Consider the following 19204-nt stretch of genomic DNA (forward strand, 5'->3'; position numbering starts at 1 on the left):
GCACATTAGGCCATGAGCACACAGCACATTAGGCCATGAGCACACAGCACATTAGGCCATGAGCACACAGCACATTAGACCATGAGCACACAGCACATTAGACCATGAGCACACAGCACATTAGACCATGAGCACACAGCACATTAGACCATGAGCACACAGCACATTAGACCATGAGCACATAGCACATTAGACCATGAGCACATAGCACATTAGACCATGAGCACATAGCACATTAGACCATGAGCACATAGCACATTAGACCATGAGCACATAGCACATTAGACCATGAGCACATAGCACATTAGACCATGAGCACATAGCACATTAGACCATGAGCACATAGCACATTAGACCATGAGCACATAGCACATTAGACCATGAGCACATAGCACATTAGACCATGAGCACATAGCACATTAGACCATGAGCACATAGCACATTAGGCCATGAGCAAATAGCACATTAGGCCATGAGCACATAGCACATTAGGCCATGAGCACATAGCACATTAGGCCATGAGCACATAGCACATTAGGCCATGAGCACATAGCACATTAGGCCATGAGCACATAGCACATTAGGCCATGAGCACATAGCACATTAGACCATGAGCACCTAGCCCATTAGACCATGAGCACCTAGCACAATTAGACCTTAGCACCAAACCACATTAGACCTTAGCACCTAACCACATTAGACCTTAGCACCTAACCACATTAGACCTTAGCACCAAACCACATTAGACCTTAGCACCAAACCACATTAGACCTTAGCACCTAACCACATTAGACCTTAGCACCTAACCACATTAGACCTTAGCACCAAACCACATTAGACCTTAGCACCAAACCACATTAGACCTTAGCACCAAACCACGTTAGACCTTAGCACCAAACCACATTAGACCTTAGCACCAAACCACATTAGACCTTAGCACCAAACCACATTAGACCTTAGCACCAAACCACATTAAACCTTAGCACCAAACCACATTAGACCTTAGCACCAAACCACATTAGACCTTAGCACCAAACCACATTAGACCTTAGCACCTAACCACATTAGCCACTAGCACCTAGCTTCTAGCACCTAACCTCTAGCCTCTAGCACCTAGCTTCTAGCACCTAACCTCTAGCCTCTAGCACCTAGACCTTAGCACCTAGACCTTAGCACCTAGACCTTAGCACCTAGACCTTAGCCTCTAGCACCTAGCCTCTAGCACCTAGCCTCTAGCACCTAGCCTCTAGCACCTAGCCTCTAGCACCTAGCCTCTAGCACCTAGCCTAACGAACCAAAAATATGACATCACAAAAAACAGAGTATGACATCACAAATGCAAAACATCATCCCAAAAAAGACATCACATCACCCCACATGCTCTTTTAAAATAACTTGGCCAATGCGTTTGTCTATTTGATTTGCTGCAAATCCAAATTATACCTAAGGATGGTGACAAATCTTAATATTATACTTAATAGGACATATTAAAGACTCTTTTGAATAAGTTCATTAACTTAATTGTTAGTTAAATCATTTTAATTATGATTTTGTATAAATACCAGGTATAAACAGAAAATATACTACACAAAATGGGCAGTTTACTTGTTTGAAAAAGAGTGGGAAGTAAGACTTATTTCATTTATTTAAACGGAAAAAGTAAAACTTATTTATTTAATGGGAAAAATGGATATGGTGGAATTCCAAATTTCAAAAATGAATGAATGAAGTCATTTCAATTATGATTTTGGATAAATATTAAGTATGAACATAAACACGACTGCAAAAAATGGCCAGTTTACTTGTTTAAAAAGGACTAGGAAGAAAAGACTTATTTCATTTATTTAAATGGGAAGAAGAATTATTTAGTTTAATATATTTTTGTTCCCAGGCAAAATTGGATTTGCTGCAATTGCAAATTTCGACAAATTACGGTTCCAAATATTGACTTGAGACCTGATGGGACGTATTAATAGCTAATTTGATAGAAGTTGGTCATATGAGCAAGTGGAGTAACATGAGATCTATTCTCAATTACACAGCACACACAACTTTGGATCTTCTGAATGAATGAGTGAGTGGGTGAGTGAATGAATCTTATTTGTTCATTTAAATTATGACTGTATAAGTACTAGGTATAAACACACAAAATGGCCAGTTTACTTGTTTGAAATGGTGTGGGAAGAAGTAATCTATCCAATTTAAGACAAATGTAGTTACCTCTAACATTGTGTTACTTTATCTATTGTTGTCTGTGACTTCCAATGACTAAAAAGGAAGGAAGGACTCACCGGAGACGTCTTCGCCAACATCCAACCGTTGGACTTTTATCCTTCTTACAGTGGAAAACGTACAGCCGACCAACACCGTAGAACCTAAAGGAATGAAAGAAAACTTTAACATTTGGCCTCAAGCAACATTCGCAGATACAACACAATGTGACGTGCGGGCTTGGGGCTCGTTCGGGTTAAAGGTTGAGGGAGGGGCCCTCGTTTTAAACTACTTTTTTCAAAAGGAGTGGGAACAAGCAAGACTTAGTTAATTTATTTAATTGGAACATGTAAGACTATTTTTCTTCCCTGGCAAAATTGGATTTGCTGCAATTGCAAATTTCAAAAAAGTACGGTGCCAAATCTTGACTTGAGACCTGATAGGACGTATTAAACGCTTAGTTACATTGATAGGAGTTGGTAATAAAAGCGAGTGGACTAGCCGTGGTTGAAAGGATGAATGAATGTTGAAAGTAATTTAAATTATGACTTTGTTTAAATACTAGGTATTAACAGAACATCTACTGCGCAAAATGGGCAGAGTTTACTTGTTTGAGAAGGGGTGGCTTATTTAAGACTACGACTTATTTAATCTGTTTGTTCCCAGGCAAAACTGGATGTGATGCAATTCCAAAATTCACCACATGATGGTGCCAAATTTTGACTTGAGCCCTGATAGGACATATTAAACACTGGATTACTACTTTGGATCTTTTCTTATATTACTTTGCAACAACATACTCGGTAAGAGATTAGGCAGTATAATCACATATGTTAACTTAAGAGTGCCCACACTCAATTTACTTATGGTTATGTGTAACATTAATTACTGTTAGGCATCATTTGAGCAGTCTGATAATGTACCAAATCTTTGAATTGAAGAATTTGTGATTTAACAAATAGCTTATTATGTTCAGGGTAATCAGATTTGTATATAATTGTAATGGCCGTCTTTTGAAAACTATTCTGAATTACAACTTTGGATCTTTTCTCATATTACTTTGCAACAATATACACGGTGACAGATTAGGCAGTATAATCGCATATGTTAACTTGAGAGTGCCCACACTCAATTTACTTATGGTTATGTGTTAAATCAACTACTGTTAAACATGAAATAGGAGGTGTTTAACATAAATGGAGGAAGAAATGGGTACTCACCATTGTGGCGACTGGTCAATGATGCGAGCCTCCAACTGATTTGTATATTCATTCTTCTGACGGTGGAAAACGTACAGCCGACCAACACCGAGGAACCTAAAGGAATGAAAGAAAACTTTAACATTTGGCCTCAAGCAACATTCGCAGATACAACACAATGTGACGTGCGGGGTTAGGGCTCGTTAGGGTTAAAGGTTGAGGGAAGGGCCCTCGTTTTAAACTACTTTTTTCAAAAGGAGTGGAAACAAGCAAGACTTATTTCATTTATTTAATGGGAACATGTAAGACTATTTTTCTTCCCTGGCAAAATTGGATTTGCTGCAATTGCAAATTTCAAAAAAGTACGGTGCCAAATCTTGACTTGAGACCTGATAGGACGTATTAAACGCTTAGTTACATTGATAGGAGTTGAAAATAAGAGCGAGTGGAATGACGGTGGTTTAATGGATGAGTGAATGTTGAAAGTAATTTAAATTATGACTTTGTTTAAATACTAGGTATTAACAGAACATCTACTGCGCAAAATGGGCAGAGTTTACTTGTTTGAGAAGGAGTGGCTTATTTAAGACTAAGATTTATTTAATCTGTTTGTTCCCAGGCAAAATTGGACGTGATGCAACTCCAAATTTCACCACATGATGGTGCCAAATTTTGACTTCAGCCCTGATAGAACATATTAAACACTGGATTACTACTTTGGATCTTTTCTTATATTACTTTGCAACAACATACTCGGTAAGAGATTAGGCAGTATAATCACATATGTTAACTAGAGAGTGCCCACACTCAATTTACTTATGGTTATGTGTTACATGAAATACTGTTAGGCATCATTTGAGCAGTCTGACCAAATCTTTGAATAGAATTTGTGATTTAAGAAATTACTTGTTATGTTCAGGGTAATCAGATTTGTATATAATTCTAATGGTCGTCTTTTGAAAACTATTCTGAATTACAACTTTGGATCATTTCTTATATTACTTTGCAACAATATACTCAGTGACAGATTAGGCAGTATAATCACACATGTTAAATTGAGAGTGCCCACACACAATTTACTTATGGTGATGTGTTAAATCAATTACTGTTAGACATAAAATAGGAGGTGTTTAACATAAATGGAGGAAGAAAGGGCTACTCACCATTGTAGCGCCTGGTCAATGATGCGAGCCTCCAACTGATGTGTATATTCATTCTTCTTACAGTGGAAAACATACAGCCAACAAACACCATGTAACCTAAAGGAATGAAATTAAACATTAACATTTACCCTCAAGAAATTCAAAGATACAAGGCAACGCGACTACGTTTCAGCTCGGGTTAGTTACACATAGCTATTACACAGTGAACACTAGCTACATCGACAACTTTAGTCAAACTACACTAAAGTAAATCTCTTTAACCACAATGAGTTGTATTTACCGTGTACGCTCTAGACGGCCCAGTTTCAAGCAGAAAATAAAGATATTTCTGTTGATATTCGTCGTGTTTGAATCCGCTGTCGCGCTTACGGCCATTTCGCGCCCACGATTTGAATCTTGGCGGGAGTTTCCCCTATTGACGTAATTTCGACGGCACATTACTGCGACGTAATACCCGCTTATCTAAAACGGCAAAGTTAAAAGTAGAGTTAAATAAAGTTTTATTTTTTAACCAACGCAATAATTTACAAAATAACCCGGCACACTCACTCGCTTTACGGGGCTACAAAAGTACTTCTTTTTAAAAACAATGAGTTGTATTTACCGTGTACGCTCTAGATGGTCCAGTTGCAAGCAGAAAATAAAGATATTTCTGTTGTTAATCGTCGTGCTTGTATCCACTGTCTCGCTCGCGACCGTTTCAGCTAGGTTTAGCTATGCACAGTGAACGCTAGCTACATCGACAACTTTAGTCAAACTACACAAAAGTAAGTCTTTTTAAACACAATGAGTTGTATTTACCGTGTACGCTCTAGACGGTCCAGTTGCAAGCAGAAAATAAAAATATTTCTCTTGTTAGTCGTCGTGTTACTATCCACTGTGTCTCGTTCGCTACCATTGTTGAAAGCCCCGCCCACAGATTTGAATTTCCCGCCTACTGACGTCATTTCCGCGGCACATGACTGCGACGTAATACCCGCTTATCTAAAACGGCAAAGTTAAAAGTAGAGTTAAATATAGTTTTTCTTTTTAAATCAACACAATCATTTATAACCGTTGACCAGGAAGAATCGTCGAAATTCGGCGTTTGTGGCTGGCAGCAGACGCCGAGTTCGAGGACGCCCCCCCGCCACACTCACTCGCTTTTCAAGGACCTTAAGTGAGAGTGTGCGTGCGTGCGTGCGTGCGTGCGTGCGTGCGTGCGTGCGTGCGTGTGAGATGAGCTCCATTGTTGGCACAAATTGCCTGGGCCAGGCAGGCATGCACTCACTCCACTGGGCATCTCCGCCTCACAGTGATCGATGTAATCCTCACCCGTAATGAGTTCTCTCTGCTTGGGAACGAGTGGGAGTCCAGCGGGTTGGGTGTTTTTTTAGGCAGACGTGTGAGGCATCGGAGGTCACTCAGCAGTGCTGGTGAGGTTCTCGATTTTTCGGCTCGCTGGGACTTGCTGGAAGGGCGGGAGAACTGCTGTCGTTCACCTTTGAGGACCGCAATATCGCTTTTTGCCCTCTGGGTGGCGGTGTTTCACACTTTGGCACGAGTAAGTGCCAAATCCATCGTGAAAAATGGCATTGAGGGTGGAAAATGGCATTGAGGTTCTCACCTAGCTTAGTGTTAATACTGTCATGATGAAATTTACTATTTATACTGTAAAATGTTCAAGTATTAAAATAATTTTACAGTCAGAATTTCTACTTTTCACTGCCAAGTCATGATTTTATTCAGCAGGATGAAAGCATCCTCGGCGGCTGAGAGCAGAACATTTACATTGAAATGCACAAGCAGTGCCATCAGAAAGGAAACTAATGACAGGCAGCAGTTTGGGATGGTATATGGCCGGTTCGATTCAAACCCAGCTCTGTCCGAGTCACGTGTTGTCATCTCTGTGAGTCATCATTGTAAATGAGACATTGTTCTCAATTGACTCATCAGGTAACATTGAATGACTTGGAATGTTTTGTTTAGCCTCACACTCGCAAAGCCTGCTGTCGTTATGTCCTTGGGCAAGACGCTTCACATACCTTGCACTGTACCTGTCAAACAAAAATTAATAAATCAATCAAAAAAAGAAAGTCGACCTCTTCTATTATATTTCTAGGATGCAACATTTCGCCTGTCTTTCTTTACTGGCTTTCCCAGGTCTCCTGGGATGGATGGATGGATGGATGGATGGATGGATGGATGGATGGATGGATGGATGGATGGATGGATGGATGGATGGATGGATGGATGGATGGATGGATGGATGGATGGATGGATGGATGGATGGATGGATGGATGGATGGATGGATGGAGCCAGGCGGTGGAAATTGGCAATGTCAGACATTCGACAAATGAGCATGTGTGTGTGCGTGTGCCTGCAAAAGACAAAGCGGAGACAGGGCGCCAGAGCCCGAGCATGGGCGCTGCCCCGACCGGAGGCCCGCACGGATTTATTTGGATGTCACCCCGGCACCGGATACAGAGAAGACACCAGGTGCACTTGCTCTGTTGCGAGAATGAGATTTGCTTTCTTCCTCTCCTGAATGTACGTTCATCTATTTTGGGTGGGCTCTTTCCCTCGTTCAAGGCCCCCGGAGCTGAGGTTCCAATACCAAACTTCAGAACTCCCGAGTCGAGAGTGCTAACCGCTAGGCCCCTATCCTTTCGGTCTGGCCCCTCTTTCATCGTGGTGGCAGGTAAGTGACAGCAGCTCTCAGTGACCACATTAGCATTCTGAAGCACAGTCGCCGCTCGCCACCGTTACCATGACGTCAATGACTCATTCAGAAGCCGAGATGGAAACGTGGGGAAGAGAAATCACGTTCACACAGTCTGCGTACGTGCGCGCGATTTCTCCGTGCAGCCGTTTGCTTAAGAGTGCAGGAAGACCAAGTGGGAAATCCTGCATCCTATTAGTCAAGCTGACAAAGCACAAGAGAGCAGAGCGCACTTTTATTACACTTTTATGATCTCCTCCTCCGCAGAGACTGGTATCCATCCGACCGGAGAACACGACCGTAATCATCAAGTGGCGCAATACACGATAACAGCACGCGTGAGTGGCGAAGCCACATCATTGGCTTAGTTGTCGACAAGTAGCAATTACAGAAATTATGCATTGTTCTTATGAGCTACAACAAGTCACGTTACGTCAAGTCGTTAGTTTGAACTCCTAAAAAGGTAGTTGTGGTTAAATTGCATTAAAAAACAAATCATAAAGCGATGCGGACCCCCTGCAGAATGCTCACAGGTTAACCGGTAAAATTATACCATGCTGTTGTTCATGCAACATGCTGACATTGTGCGCTTAGTTAGCTTTTTATTCGACTAAGGCTACGTTCTAATACTAAATCAAATGTCGGCTATCGCTCTCACGCCCCCACTTTAGACATGTGGGAAAGTCAGTATAACTGGCAAAACGCGCCGTCGCTTCTCGAAAAATGCGGACGTGCGTGTTTGCGCTCGCTTCTACCTGGAAAAACACTGGCATCGGGAATACTCGCAATTAACCTCTCTCAAAATCAACAAAGCAATGTCCTGCATCAAGTCTATCTCTCATATATTGAAATTAGAAGCGCTTCCAAAAAAAAGAGCGTCGGTTGATTTATCCATACAGTGGAGGCAGTCAAAGGAATCTAATGCAATAAACGCTGAGAAGTGCCAACAAGGGAACGGTCGTTACATTTAATGCACTGCGAAAGGAAACACCCGCTGCTGTGTGATTTTTTTTTTTTTTTTCCCTTGAATGTTCTTTAAAAAAACTACTTGGTCATGACGGTGGTACTTAGAGGGATAAGTATTTTTGAAGTGACACCTGGTATAAAAAAATTCAAGACCTACTGCCACGCTCAATTATTTGCAGATTAGAAGAGCAGTATAGGAATGCACATTTCATTTCCAGTGATTCATTTGTCTGTGCTTTTAGCGTTAATGACATCATCCGCATATGTGGCGCACTAATAAAGTCGAGAGCAGCCAGCAATTAAATTGGCCATCTGCAGTCAAGCTGGCGCTTTATTTTGCAACGCGAGTGAAGAAGAGTAGCACAAAATAACCCGAAAGACAATGTTAGCGTTGCAAACCTAAGCATATGCGTAGATTTTCTCAATTCAAAGCACTTGCGGTAGCAACGTGCGTGTGCACGGCTCAGACGCAAACCACCCACTTGCCTCATGGCTCCAATCCGTGCACGTTTGTTTTTTCTAGTCATCATCATCATCATCATCATGGTCCCGGACATGCTCGTCCGCTTCGCTCGCCAAACTTGGGCCACGGATGGCAGCCTCCCCGTGTGTCGTTTGTTCATTAAGGCCTGATTTTCAACACAAAATGACATCAAAAATAAGCAAAATTGTCACAGTGCAATTTCATTACTTCATCTCCTGCAGTGCAACCAAAATAATAAATAGGCGTCCTCTGGGATACATTTCTGTACACATAAGGGTTCTACATGAGCACGCAGCTCTTGGCCCGGTCCTTCCTCAGGGCGGGCGCTTGGTCCGCGGGCTCAGTCCGGCCGGGCAGCGGTGGCGGCAGGAGGGGCAGCTGCGACGCGCGCTTGAGCCCCCGGCGGCAGGCGCTGTGCTTGAGCTGCGGTGGCTTGTGCGGCCGGCGCACCGACGCCAGCGTAGTGACGTGGAACACGTCCCGCACGCTGTTCTCCGATACTTTGGACGTGCACTCGGCGTAGGCCGTGGCACCCATCTGCCGGGCGATGGCGCTGCCCTGCGAGCAGACAAAACAAAAGGTGGACGTGAACCACGACGTCCCATTTGCCTTTTGTGTCCGGTAACCTGCGCGCCTGTGACAAACCACTAGGGGGCGAGGTTACAAAGGTAGTCCAAAGCAAGCAGGAAACATGATTGTTACCTGCTCGTGCGTGACCGGGATGAGGCGCTGTTTGGAGAGTTCCCTCAGCGTGTTGACGTCCGTCCTCATGTCCAGCTTGCAGCCCACCAACACCACTTTGGCCTTTGGACAAAACTCCTGTGTCTCCCCCTGCCACTGAGGACGAAAACAACAACAAAGACCGAAAAGACAACCAAAAAAAACCAATGGTGAATAGAGAACCACAAATAGTGTAAGACAAAATATTTCTGTATCTCAGACTATCTGGTAGTATTATGCATTAAAGCGAGCCAGAAAAGAGAAGCCTGTTCCGTTTGGTAGCACATCTGTCCTCGACAGAGGTTTGCGCGTCATCCGAGTGCACAGGAAGAGTAAATTAGCTTAAATGCAAATGCCATCCGTCAGATAAGTAATTGGCAATTTGATCAAAACGGCAGTCAATCCATCAATATTTTCCTCAAACCACAAAAAAAAAAAATTGTGATCAGCATGTGTGTGAGTCTGTCCACAATGTGTCTCATGCAGCTCAACTATAACAGCTATCTCAATGTGTGCCACACAAATGTTCAAGGACACAGGTCAGCCTGGAATATTTTGCATGCCGTCTGACCATCGGCAGTCTTTGTGATCCTAAAAAAACCTCTGAGCTCTCAAGCCGCGCCCCGTCCCTGAAAACAAGCACCAATCAAAGGCTTTGATTGTTTAACCCTTGCTCCTCTGCTGCGGCCTCGCTTGTCAACGCAAGTCAAAAGTTTCAATTGGGACGGCCCTTGTCGCAACAGGTTTTGAAAGCGCCCCTGAAATGAGATTAACAGGGCGACGGCGAAAGATCAAGGGTCACGGCAACCCCCTTTACCCCTCCCTCCCCTTGTGTAGAGGGGATTCATGGGAAAGCTTGGCTGTGAATCTCTTTGGCCTTGTTGAGAGGCTCCACTGAGGCTTGTCCAGATATTTGAGGATGTCCTGGTTTTTATCTAACAAGTCTGCACGGAGAAGGCCCACGAAATGGAAGCTCATAGCATCCTTCTGCCCCGCCCCTTTTTTCCAGGCTTATTAAGTGTGTGCGCAGCCTCTCCTCTTTCATTCTCAAGACATGATTGAAGGTCAAGTGATGAGATAAAAAAAAAAAAAAAACGAGTGGCGAGGCTTCAATTCGTCACTGCGCCAGACGTTTGGAGATTCGATTTGAGAAAACAAGCCGCTCGCTGACCTTTTTAATGACGCTGTCCAGAGTCTCGGGACGGCTGATGTCGAAGCATACGAGGACGGCGTCGGAGTCGGGGTACGCCAGCGGCCTCACGTTGTCGTAATAGGACGAGCCTGCGGACATACAAAAAGTCACGGATGGTGAGAAAGAGGTACGAGGGCGGGCTCCTCTAGTCAAAGTAGGAATGACGAGTGGTTTCTCAAAGTGAAGCCGCCCAGCTTTTGTTGCCCATCATCTCAAGAGCAGCGACGGTGGCAGCGGCGGTGGCAGCGGCGGTGGCAGCGGCAGCACAAAGGCCAAACTGAAGGGTCGAAGCCTTTCGAGGCATTGCTCAAACCGCCTCGAAATCCTGCCTACTTCTCAGAAGTGCCGACACTTGTCTCCCACTTGCGGTCATTCTGGCACCTCCATCAAGTCGGAAGCCGGGTTTTGTCAATTACAAGCACTAGATAGATAATACTTTTGCACAGGAGTAGAATTGGTGCTTTACCGAAGTACGACTTGTCCTTCCTCAACGTAGTATTTGGCAACTACGAATTCTTTCACCTCCCCTGCTCTCTCTTGGATGTGTCAAGTGCCTGCCTCGCTCCAAGAAGCCGGTCCGGTGAAGGAACCTGGTGGCGATGCAGACTCTTGCTTTTTGGACAGCAACGGCATTAATATTGTGAGAGCACAGCACACGCCCGCTGCTCACTATTGGACTCGTTAAACCATACCTCAGTCGCAGGTGCACAAAGATGAGCCTGTTTTTAGCATCCCTGTGCTCTCTTTTGTTAGCGATAGAAGACGACGACGACGACGACAATGGCGAACATGCGGCGACGTCATTGGGAGCGGCGAATTCCCCCCGAGGATGACCCGCTATGGCTCCCCGCAGAGAACGATGCAGCAAACAGCCTGGAACGCGCTCGCAGGCTGCACGTTAAACACGGACGCTTTTCCGCCTCAGGGCTAGCGGAGATGAGTTTGTCGCGCGTCGGGAAACGCTGCTTTTCAGCAGCAATTAAAAACCTAACTAAATATGTTGAGAATAACAACGCATCCTTTGTGTAGCACAGACTTGCTTGGAACGATGCGACTGCGTCAAACAGAGATCGTTTCCAACGTTTGTTGCCGTTCAGTAAGACCAGGAAAGGACATCGTCGACGTCGGTCTGCATGTGAAGGAGGCGAGGCGGCAAAGCAATGATGACAAAGCAAGCAGGGAATTAGGCAAAATCATGCAAATGAAGCAGGCGGCAGCTTTAGAAAGCTGTTTAAATGTTTAAATTCAGAGGCTGTTAACGAGGCCGTCGGGATGGATGCGTCAGCCTTAGACATCAAAATGATTGGCAAGTCACGGTCACGAAGGGGCTTTGTCTCGGCGAGGAAAACCACGCACGCTATTTCCCCTATGGGTGACCCGGGAGCCGCCTCAGCACTTCTGGCAATGTCAGACGGGGAGAGGGGGGGGGGGGGGGGGGGGGAGCGCATGGCGGGCTGGAACAAATAAAAGCCAATCACCGGATCTTTTGGGAAGAAAATAAAGAAGTAAATAAAAAAGTACATAGTAATATAATAAATAATATAATACTAAGTTAATAAAAGAAAAAAAATGTAGTTTAAAAAACGTTTGTGTTTAAAAAAAAAACAAAGTGGAAATCGAATTTTCCAGAGCTGCTGTTGTTGATGATTCAACAAGAAAAAGTGCCAGATCAAGCAGCATAATATTGTATTCAACAACTCTGTCCACATTTTCTACAAAGCATGCAAGTGCATCTTTCAAGATATCAAAGTGGTTTTGAAAGGGGAAGAGGCATTGAGGCTGTGAGGCAAGCTTGTTAAGAGAGGAAAAAAAAAAAAGAAAAAAAAACATCAGCTTATCACCTCACAGCAGCCTGCTGCCAGAAGATAAAAGAAAAAGACGGTTGTCGGGGTCAAGCCCAGACCGCTGGTTACGGCCGGACAGATCGAATAAAGAAGTGCCAGCGCTTCGCCGTTGTTGACGGACAAAAGGTTAAGTAAATCTGGAGGAACCAGGTCAAGAAAAATAAACATCGGGTGAAATGGGAACAAGGCAAGGACAGACAAAATACGTGGCTGGGTTAGCGTTGGCCCGCGCTGCTCCTGCGGCTGCTTTGACCCTTGGGAGGCGGAGTATGGTAGCGACCCCCGGCCGGCCGGGCATCTTCTTTGAGGGGAAGTGAAGGCTGTTGGAGGCCAAGAACTTATAAGTGATTAGCAGCCATTAAATAGTAAGAGAGAAGAAGATTTGAAAGGGATTGGCAAGCAGACTTTTCATTACTGGAATAAAGGAATAAAGAATGTGAAGTAGTCCTAAGATGAGTGGCTAATGACTATTTTTAGAATCGCAAATTCGACTAATCATCCTATTAAGTAGCTGCATCATTTTGCATGATTAACGCAATATGGGAGGTGCGTATCGGTGGCATTTTGGTCCACTGAGTGTGTGTGGCTTTAAATGGCCTGGCCCAGTGAGTGACATGGGCGGCAGAAAGAGAAATGAAAACAATTCAAAAAGCTGAGTTGTCTGCCATAGTGGTCACACACTGCTGGCGACATTGGGTTAAGTTGCCATTAACCTGCCGCTGCTCCAAGCTACCCATCAAAGTGTTCAACTCGGGATAAAACCTGTCTTTAAACAACATTCGGCTGCAGAAAGGCCTTGACATTGGGGGGGGAGAAGTAGGGGGGCGCATCACACACAAGCATGACTGCTAACCTCCCGCCGGCCGGCATGAGGCGAGATGGAAGTTTGTCCGTTCGCCTGCAGCTTCTCAAGCCCACCGAGCCTCGTTACGCAAGCCTCGCATCTCGTCCTGGGCTTTTTTCGCCGCATGAACTGTGCGACGGGAGGGAGGGAGCGTAGACGCAGGTTGCTACGAGACTGGTACCAACGTAAAAATCTTACGGCGGCGGTGATCTTTAGCCTAATCTTTTCAACGCTGATCTGGAGCGGTACACCCACGCCTTGGACACGCTGCGGGATATTGAAGGAAAAAAAACAAAACACCACCACTGCATTTATTTGCGTTTATTGAGGCGTGCGGGTAGCATGTTTTCATCCACTTGTGTATTTCCTTGAGCTCCGAGAAACAGCAGAGTGTCGTTAAATCAAAGCTAAGAAACAGCAGGCAGCAACAAAAAAATACTTAAATGGAGTCAGGGGCTTTTTATTTGGGCGACTAGAGTTAGTTAGGGTTAGTACCCCAAGTACCTGAGTAGATCTACTCAGATCCGATATGATAAAGCCTCAACATACTACGTAAGATGCTATGGGGGAGGGGGAGTGAATTAAAAATCAGTGTTACCCCAAGAAAAACGATTCATCAATAAATTCGGTAGATATCGCAGCCCTACAATGTCAATCGTCAAATTATTGGATTTAAAATTAATAACATGAATCATTTACACTCTAAAGAACAAAACCCCCGCTAGAAGATGTTTGCACATTGACATGACTGAACGCAATGATGCCTTAGTTGGCTATCAAGGAATCTTTCTTTGATTCTGATTTGCCCTTAAAATGACTTTATCACGGGTGTGTAGGAGGGAGGGGGCGTGCCGACGCTTAAAAGGGCTGCTTTCAACGCATCGCAGCGCTATCAATCCGTCTATGCCCTCGGGGGTTGCCATGCTACATTCCCAGAGCAATGTCACTTCCACACAAGCGGCAGGTGAGCGGGGGAAGCTAGCGTCTGTCTATCCGATCTCGTTTATAAATAACGTCATCCATAAATGATGGCAGCTGTGGCACGGGGTGAGCGAGGTGAGGCTGAAGGATGAAAGGTGGAGGGTGAAGGGGGGGAGCTGGGATGGCGTGACGCCTACACCACTGAGACCATGAATGGGGGTTTGTTCCTGTCTGCACGAATGAATTGTTTTGTAATCGTTTATTGCTTACGTGTGCATCGTATTATTTGTCGAAAGTGTTGCTCCAGTGTTTGCGCTCAAATATTGTCTGTGCATTGTCTGTGTTTATGTTGTGAATGAATATGTCAGAGAAAGAAATTGTAAATTCAGTATGAGTAAGTTAGCTGTGTGTGTGTGTGTGTGTGTGTTGTGTGTGTAGTGTGTATGTGTGTGTGTGTGAGAAAGAAAGAGATTTATGTCAATGTCTTATTTAAATGTTTTTAGTTAAACTGCACATTGGAGACTGGTCAAACGCAATTTCAAACTTCTGTGGTAACCCTGTTACATAGGATTTTTGACAATAAAGTAAACTTGAACTTGAACTTGAAATATCTGTCGCTTGTAAAAGCGCATTTACTGACGCTACCTGTTAGCATTCTGATTGTGTTTTGCATCGTTTGTTAGCATTAAGCGAAGCAAACAACGCTAACTGCACAATTTCATAAGAATCTTTCGAAAAGCCTCCAGACAGTCCTGTAGGTTGCGTTCTTACATGCAATTCAAACAATTACAAGCACGGCACATATCCACAAGAGCTAAAAGGGTGCCAGACAAATTGGGCTTCTATTTGAAAATGTTCAAGTGAAACGAAGCATTCGGGATCCCTGCCGTGACTGACAGACGCTTTGATGTGGATTGAATGTGAAAGTTTTACCTTAAATTAGCCGCTTCAAAAGCACTTGCACGGGCGGCGGGAACAGGAGCGAGTGGGCAGTAAACCCGAGTGACGGCGGGAGCAGATAGCTGGGAAATCTCGTTAATGCAACGAGAGAAGGCGGATGGATAACAAAGGGCAAGGGGAAAGTTTGAAAATGGACGCTGTGCATGCGTACCATCATTACTCTCCTTGAGCAGGGCCGGCTGGCCGGGAGGGAGGCACCTCCGTTTAGCATCACTGACGGATTCCTTCGCACGGCGCCATCGGCTCGAAAGTGAAAGCGTTGTCAGTCGCTACGCGTGTTGAGAGAGCACCGCGCTGCGCCGTACGTGCTAAAATGTGTCTTATTTCCTACGGGACCGGAGAAGGTCAGGGCCAGGGGGGTGACCACAAGTGAATACCTCCAAAGCACAATTTCTTTTCAAAGTAACCATAAATAAGTTGGGGGGGTTTCAACAACCAGAGTCCACACACAAAAGCGCCAAAATGCCACAAGATAGCTCGCAAGTTCATTCCATAAATACCTCTGAACGCTTGGCCCGCCCTCATCTGAGAAGAGGAATTAACGCTACGTAGCCAATCGATGGCCGATGACGGGTGCGCTTTAATGACACGTGAGATCACGAAAGGGAGGAAAAGCAGACGATCGCTAAAGGCTTTGTGATCACAACCGGAGCCCGGGGGTGTCTGCTATTAAGAATCCAATCCTCTTCAAACGTTTGGGGATCTATATCGAAGCAAGTGGCCTATTGATTTTTGAAGAGGAGTGCAAATACACATGGTTGGAAATCAAAAAGGTTCCAGAAAAACACTTTTCGTCCGAGTCACATTTTGACACCCGATCAAGCTATCAGGGATAAAGTTCCTTTTTAAAGTAAGAATCAGTAAGTGGATTGCTTATGTGGACAGGCCACATATTTGTGGAGGCAAAGATTAAAGACCAGGGGCGGCGGCAGCGAAGGTGCTTTGGGCTTTTAAAGGCGCACAGAAGCACAACATTCCCACCGAGTCATTAGCCAGAGTGATAAGGAGCCCCTCCCACGTTAAGTTACGGCCCCCGGGGGGGACGCGGTGCTGCCGAGTGGCAGGCAGGCTCAAGGAGATTTGGTCTCAGGGGCCAATGCAAAAACAGCAACATTCTTTCCCGGGCCGACCGTGAGGCAACGTCTCAGGATCTCAAGAAAGCTTTGAGTTGAGAATGTTTACAGTGGACGGTCCCCCTCGCGTCCGGGCATCTGGGCTTCCCATGAACCGTCAAGCGCTTTGAAACTAAACGCTGGCCAGTTGACCAAAGCCATTTTAGCCAGAAATGTGAAAGTCATTGGTGAAAAATACAGGTAGTCAGCCATTTTGCTTTGAATTCCATTGTCAGGGGACAGATGGCCAAGAAGCGCAGAAGACGATACTGATGTGGACATAAGCTCGAGTTGGCCTCCGGAGCATGGGAAGACGTGAGAGGAGGGCAAAACAAACAAAGAGACAGCAGGCTGGCACCATGGCAAAGACCACAAGCATCAAATCATAAACAGCTTCGGACAGCAAATGCCAGAAAAGCCGCTCGCTTGCTCACTCACTCACTCACTCACTCACTCACTCACTCACCTGACGTGTCCCACATGTTCAGCTCAATGCGGTGCTTGTCGATCTCGAAGCTGGCTGTGTAGTTCTCAAACACGGTGGGCACATATGTCTGAAAACAAACAAAAATCACAGTTGTTTCAGGGACTAAATTAACCACTACGATTTCTATCTTGAACACAAATCAATCAAACTGCCAGTTTTTTGTTTTTTTTAGACACGCACACACACACACACACACACACACGTCTACAAGTGCCCCCTGGACCCAAAACCTTTAAAAATGATAACGAGCGTTACTTTACTACTTAGTTGCGCGTCCGATCAGGTCCGGATAAGATGTCGTCATTGATTGATCAAATAAGAAAGGGCGAAGTAGAAAGCAGCTTTGGCTCTCACCTCCGGGTAGCAGTCTTTGGCGAAAACGTGCAGCAACGCTGTCTTGCCACACTGCGCGTCGCCCACCACCACAATCTTACAGCGGCTGCCCTGACTCTCCATGCCAGTCACAGGTGCACTCGGTGTTCGCCAACATCCGTCAACACCAAACAAACAAAAGAGCAAAGACTACATCCACCGAACAGCGCGTCGCTCCGGCCGGCCGGCCGGCACAACCTCAGCCGGCGCGCTAAGGCTGCTCTTCTGGTGCGCTTGACAGACTTGCCGCTTAAAGTGCCCGGTGGCCGGACTGGCCACCAATTAGGCAAGCAAAGAAATGCAGAGCAGAGCAAAGCAAAGCAAAGCAAAGGAAAGGCGAGGCGAGGCGAGGCGAGGCGAGGCGAGGCGAGGCAAGGCAAGGCAAGGCAAGGCAAGGCAAGGCAAGGCAAGGCAAGGCAAGGCAAGGCAAGGCAAGGCAAGGCAAGGGAAGGCAAGGGAAGGCAAGGGAAGGCAAGGGAAGGGAAGGAAAGGTGCACGCGCACAGGCGGAGTTGCGCGCTCTCTTGAGGTGAAAGGCCACTCCCACCGGGTGCGCACGCGGAAGAGAAGGGTTCGAATGTTGATTTTGACCTCATCAGCCTCCATTGCGGAAGAACCTCAACTTTAAATTATCATTACTGTGACTATTGAAAATACTGTTTAAAAATATGAACGTCATTCCTGGCAGCCAATTGGAATAAATCGCGTTTTGTTTAAAAAAAAAATAATCATAATAATCCCAACTGAGCCAACATTGACTCACTGACCTCGTTTGAGAAAATGAAACAAAATCTATAAGACTAATCCTCCTTTGCAGCCCTCGGGGCCAGAAATATGCGTACATTATGTATGTTGAACACTTGCCAGTAATGGAGCCATAAAACGTGGCGTATGCTTTATGAAGTGGGCCGTTAAACAGAGCGGTTCGGGATGACTGCTTTATGTGTGTTTATAGCTCGTCTTGCCTTTAGTTAGGCTAGGAGCTGAATGATTGGTTTCGAGCTATCAATGAATGAGCCCAGGAAAGTAGAACTACCACGTACTGTGCAAGTTTGGCATCCTTTTTGAAGAGCCACACTGCCCTCTTGTGGCCATAATTGAACTACGTTGGTCAATTGACAGCGCACATCAGTGAGAGTCACAGCTGCACAGAATCATCAATATATCATTCACCGAATTATGACAGCTTGATCAATGTATTTCAACGGATTGGCGATATAAACGATTTTTAAAAATGGCTGCCGTAGTACCACGTTTGATCAGTGGGAGGGAGCATAGTACCGTCAAATTTCCAGACTGCCAGAAAATACCAATAAGAGGATCAGCAGCGGTGGGAGACTCAGTTAACATTTACAAAATCCCCTCACAAGAATAAATTAGGACGGTCACCATGATTCTCTCCCCTCTTTTTGAAGGCAAAAGCACCGTGAGATGCTTGACTGACTTGACACTTAAATGTTGTACAGAGGCGGAGATCAACAGGAGTCAAATTCCTTGTTTGGCATGCACAAACTTGGCCAATAAAGCCGATTCTGACAGACCACCAATCAATCAATCAATCAATCAATCATCCTGATTCCTTTTCAGCTCACAGCCTTTGTGGGATATCGATTGGGACTGCTGACGTTTACCTCCACAAGAAGTGATGAGTGGCACTTTGCGGCCACAAGGTGTCTCCGCCTCGCCTCTGGAAAGCAAGAAGGAAAAGGACTTCAGGATTTGATCGTAGAATGTTCTTTCTGATACAAGCCAATCAAAAGTATTGCACAGAAACGAAAAGAAACGCTCCATCCATTTGCCATTGTCTAATTATGGCCCTTGCAAAGGTGAATTACAGCAACGAACGTGTCGTCTTGTATTGTATTCAAGTCCCAGTGGAGTAAAAATGTAAAAATAAATTTGACACACAAAAAATACTGCTAACACAAAGAAAAGTCCTTAGACGTTGTGAACAATTATTTTCATACATGATTGATGTACTGAAAAACTAAACGCTTTTCTGGGTCTTTCGGGTAGTTTTGCTACTAT

The 19204-nt window shown here is 45.1% G+C and overlaps 1 protein-coding gene and 1 long non-coding RNA gene across 2 annotated transcripts; both read right to left on the bottom strand.

Annotated features, from left to right (window-relative positions):
* Positions 1-873: 873 nt before the first annotated feature.
* LOC125983674 (uncharacterized) lies at positions 874-5641 on the bottom strand. The gene is made up of 4 exons (XR_007486773.2): positions 5375-5641; positions 4574-4669; positions 3432-3527; positions 874-2375 (listed from the first exon to the last, which is right to left on the bottom strand). It is a non-coding gene; the product is annotated as an uncharacterized lncRNA (long non-coding RNA).
* A 2899-nt stretch (positions 5642-8540) lies between these two features.
* LOC125984034 (rho-related GTP-binding protein RhoN) lies at positions 8541-17591 on the bottom strand. The gene is made up of 5 exons (XM_049745823.2): positions 17160-17591; positions 16785-16872; positions 10617-10726; positions 9428-9562; positions 8541-9283 (listed from the first exon to the last, which is right to left on the bottom strand). The coding sequence occupies exons 1-5, from the start codon at positions 17259-17261 to the stop codon at positions 9005-9007; spliced, it is 714 nt and encodes a 237-aa protein (XP_049601780.1). The 5' UTR covers positions 17262-17591; the 3' UTR covers positions 8541-9004.
* Between the last annotated feature and the right edge of the window lie 1613 nt (positions 17592-19204).

This window comes from Syngnathus scovelli, chromosome 16, assembly GCF_024217435.2.
Source record: "Syngnathus scovelli strain Florida chromosome 16, RoL_Ssco_1.2, whole genome shotgun sequence".
Taxonomy (NCBI): domain Eukaryota; kingdom Metazoa; phylum Chordata; class Actinopteri; order Syngnathiformes; family Syngnathidae; genus Syngnathus; species Syngnathus scovelli.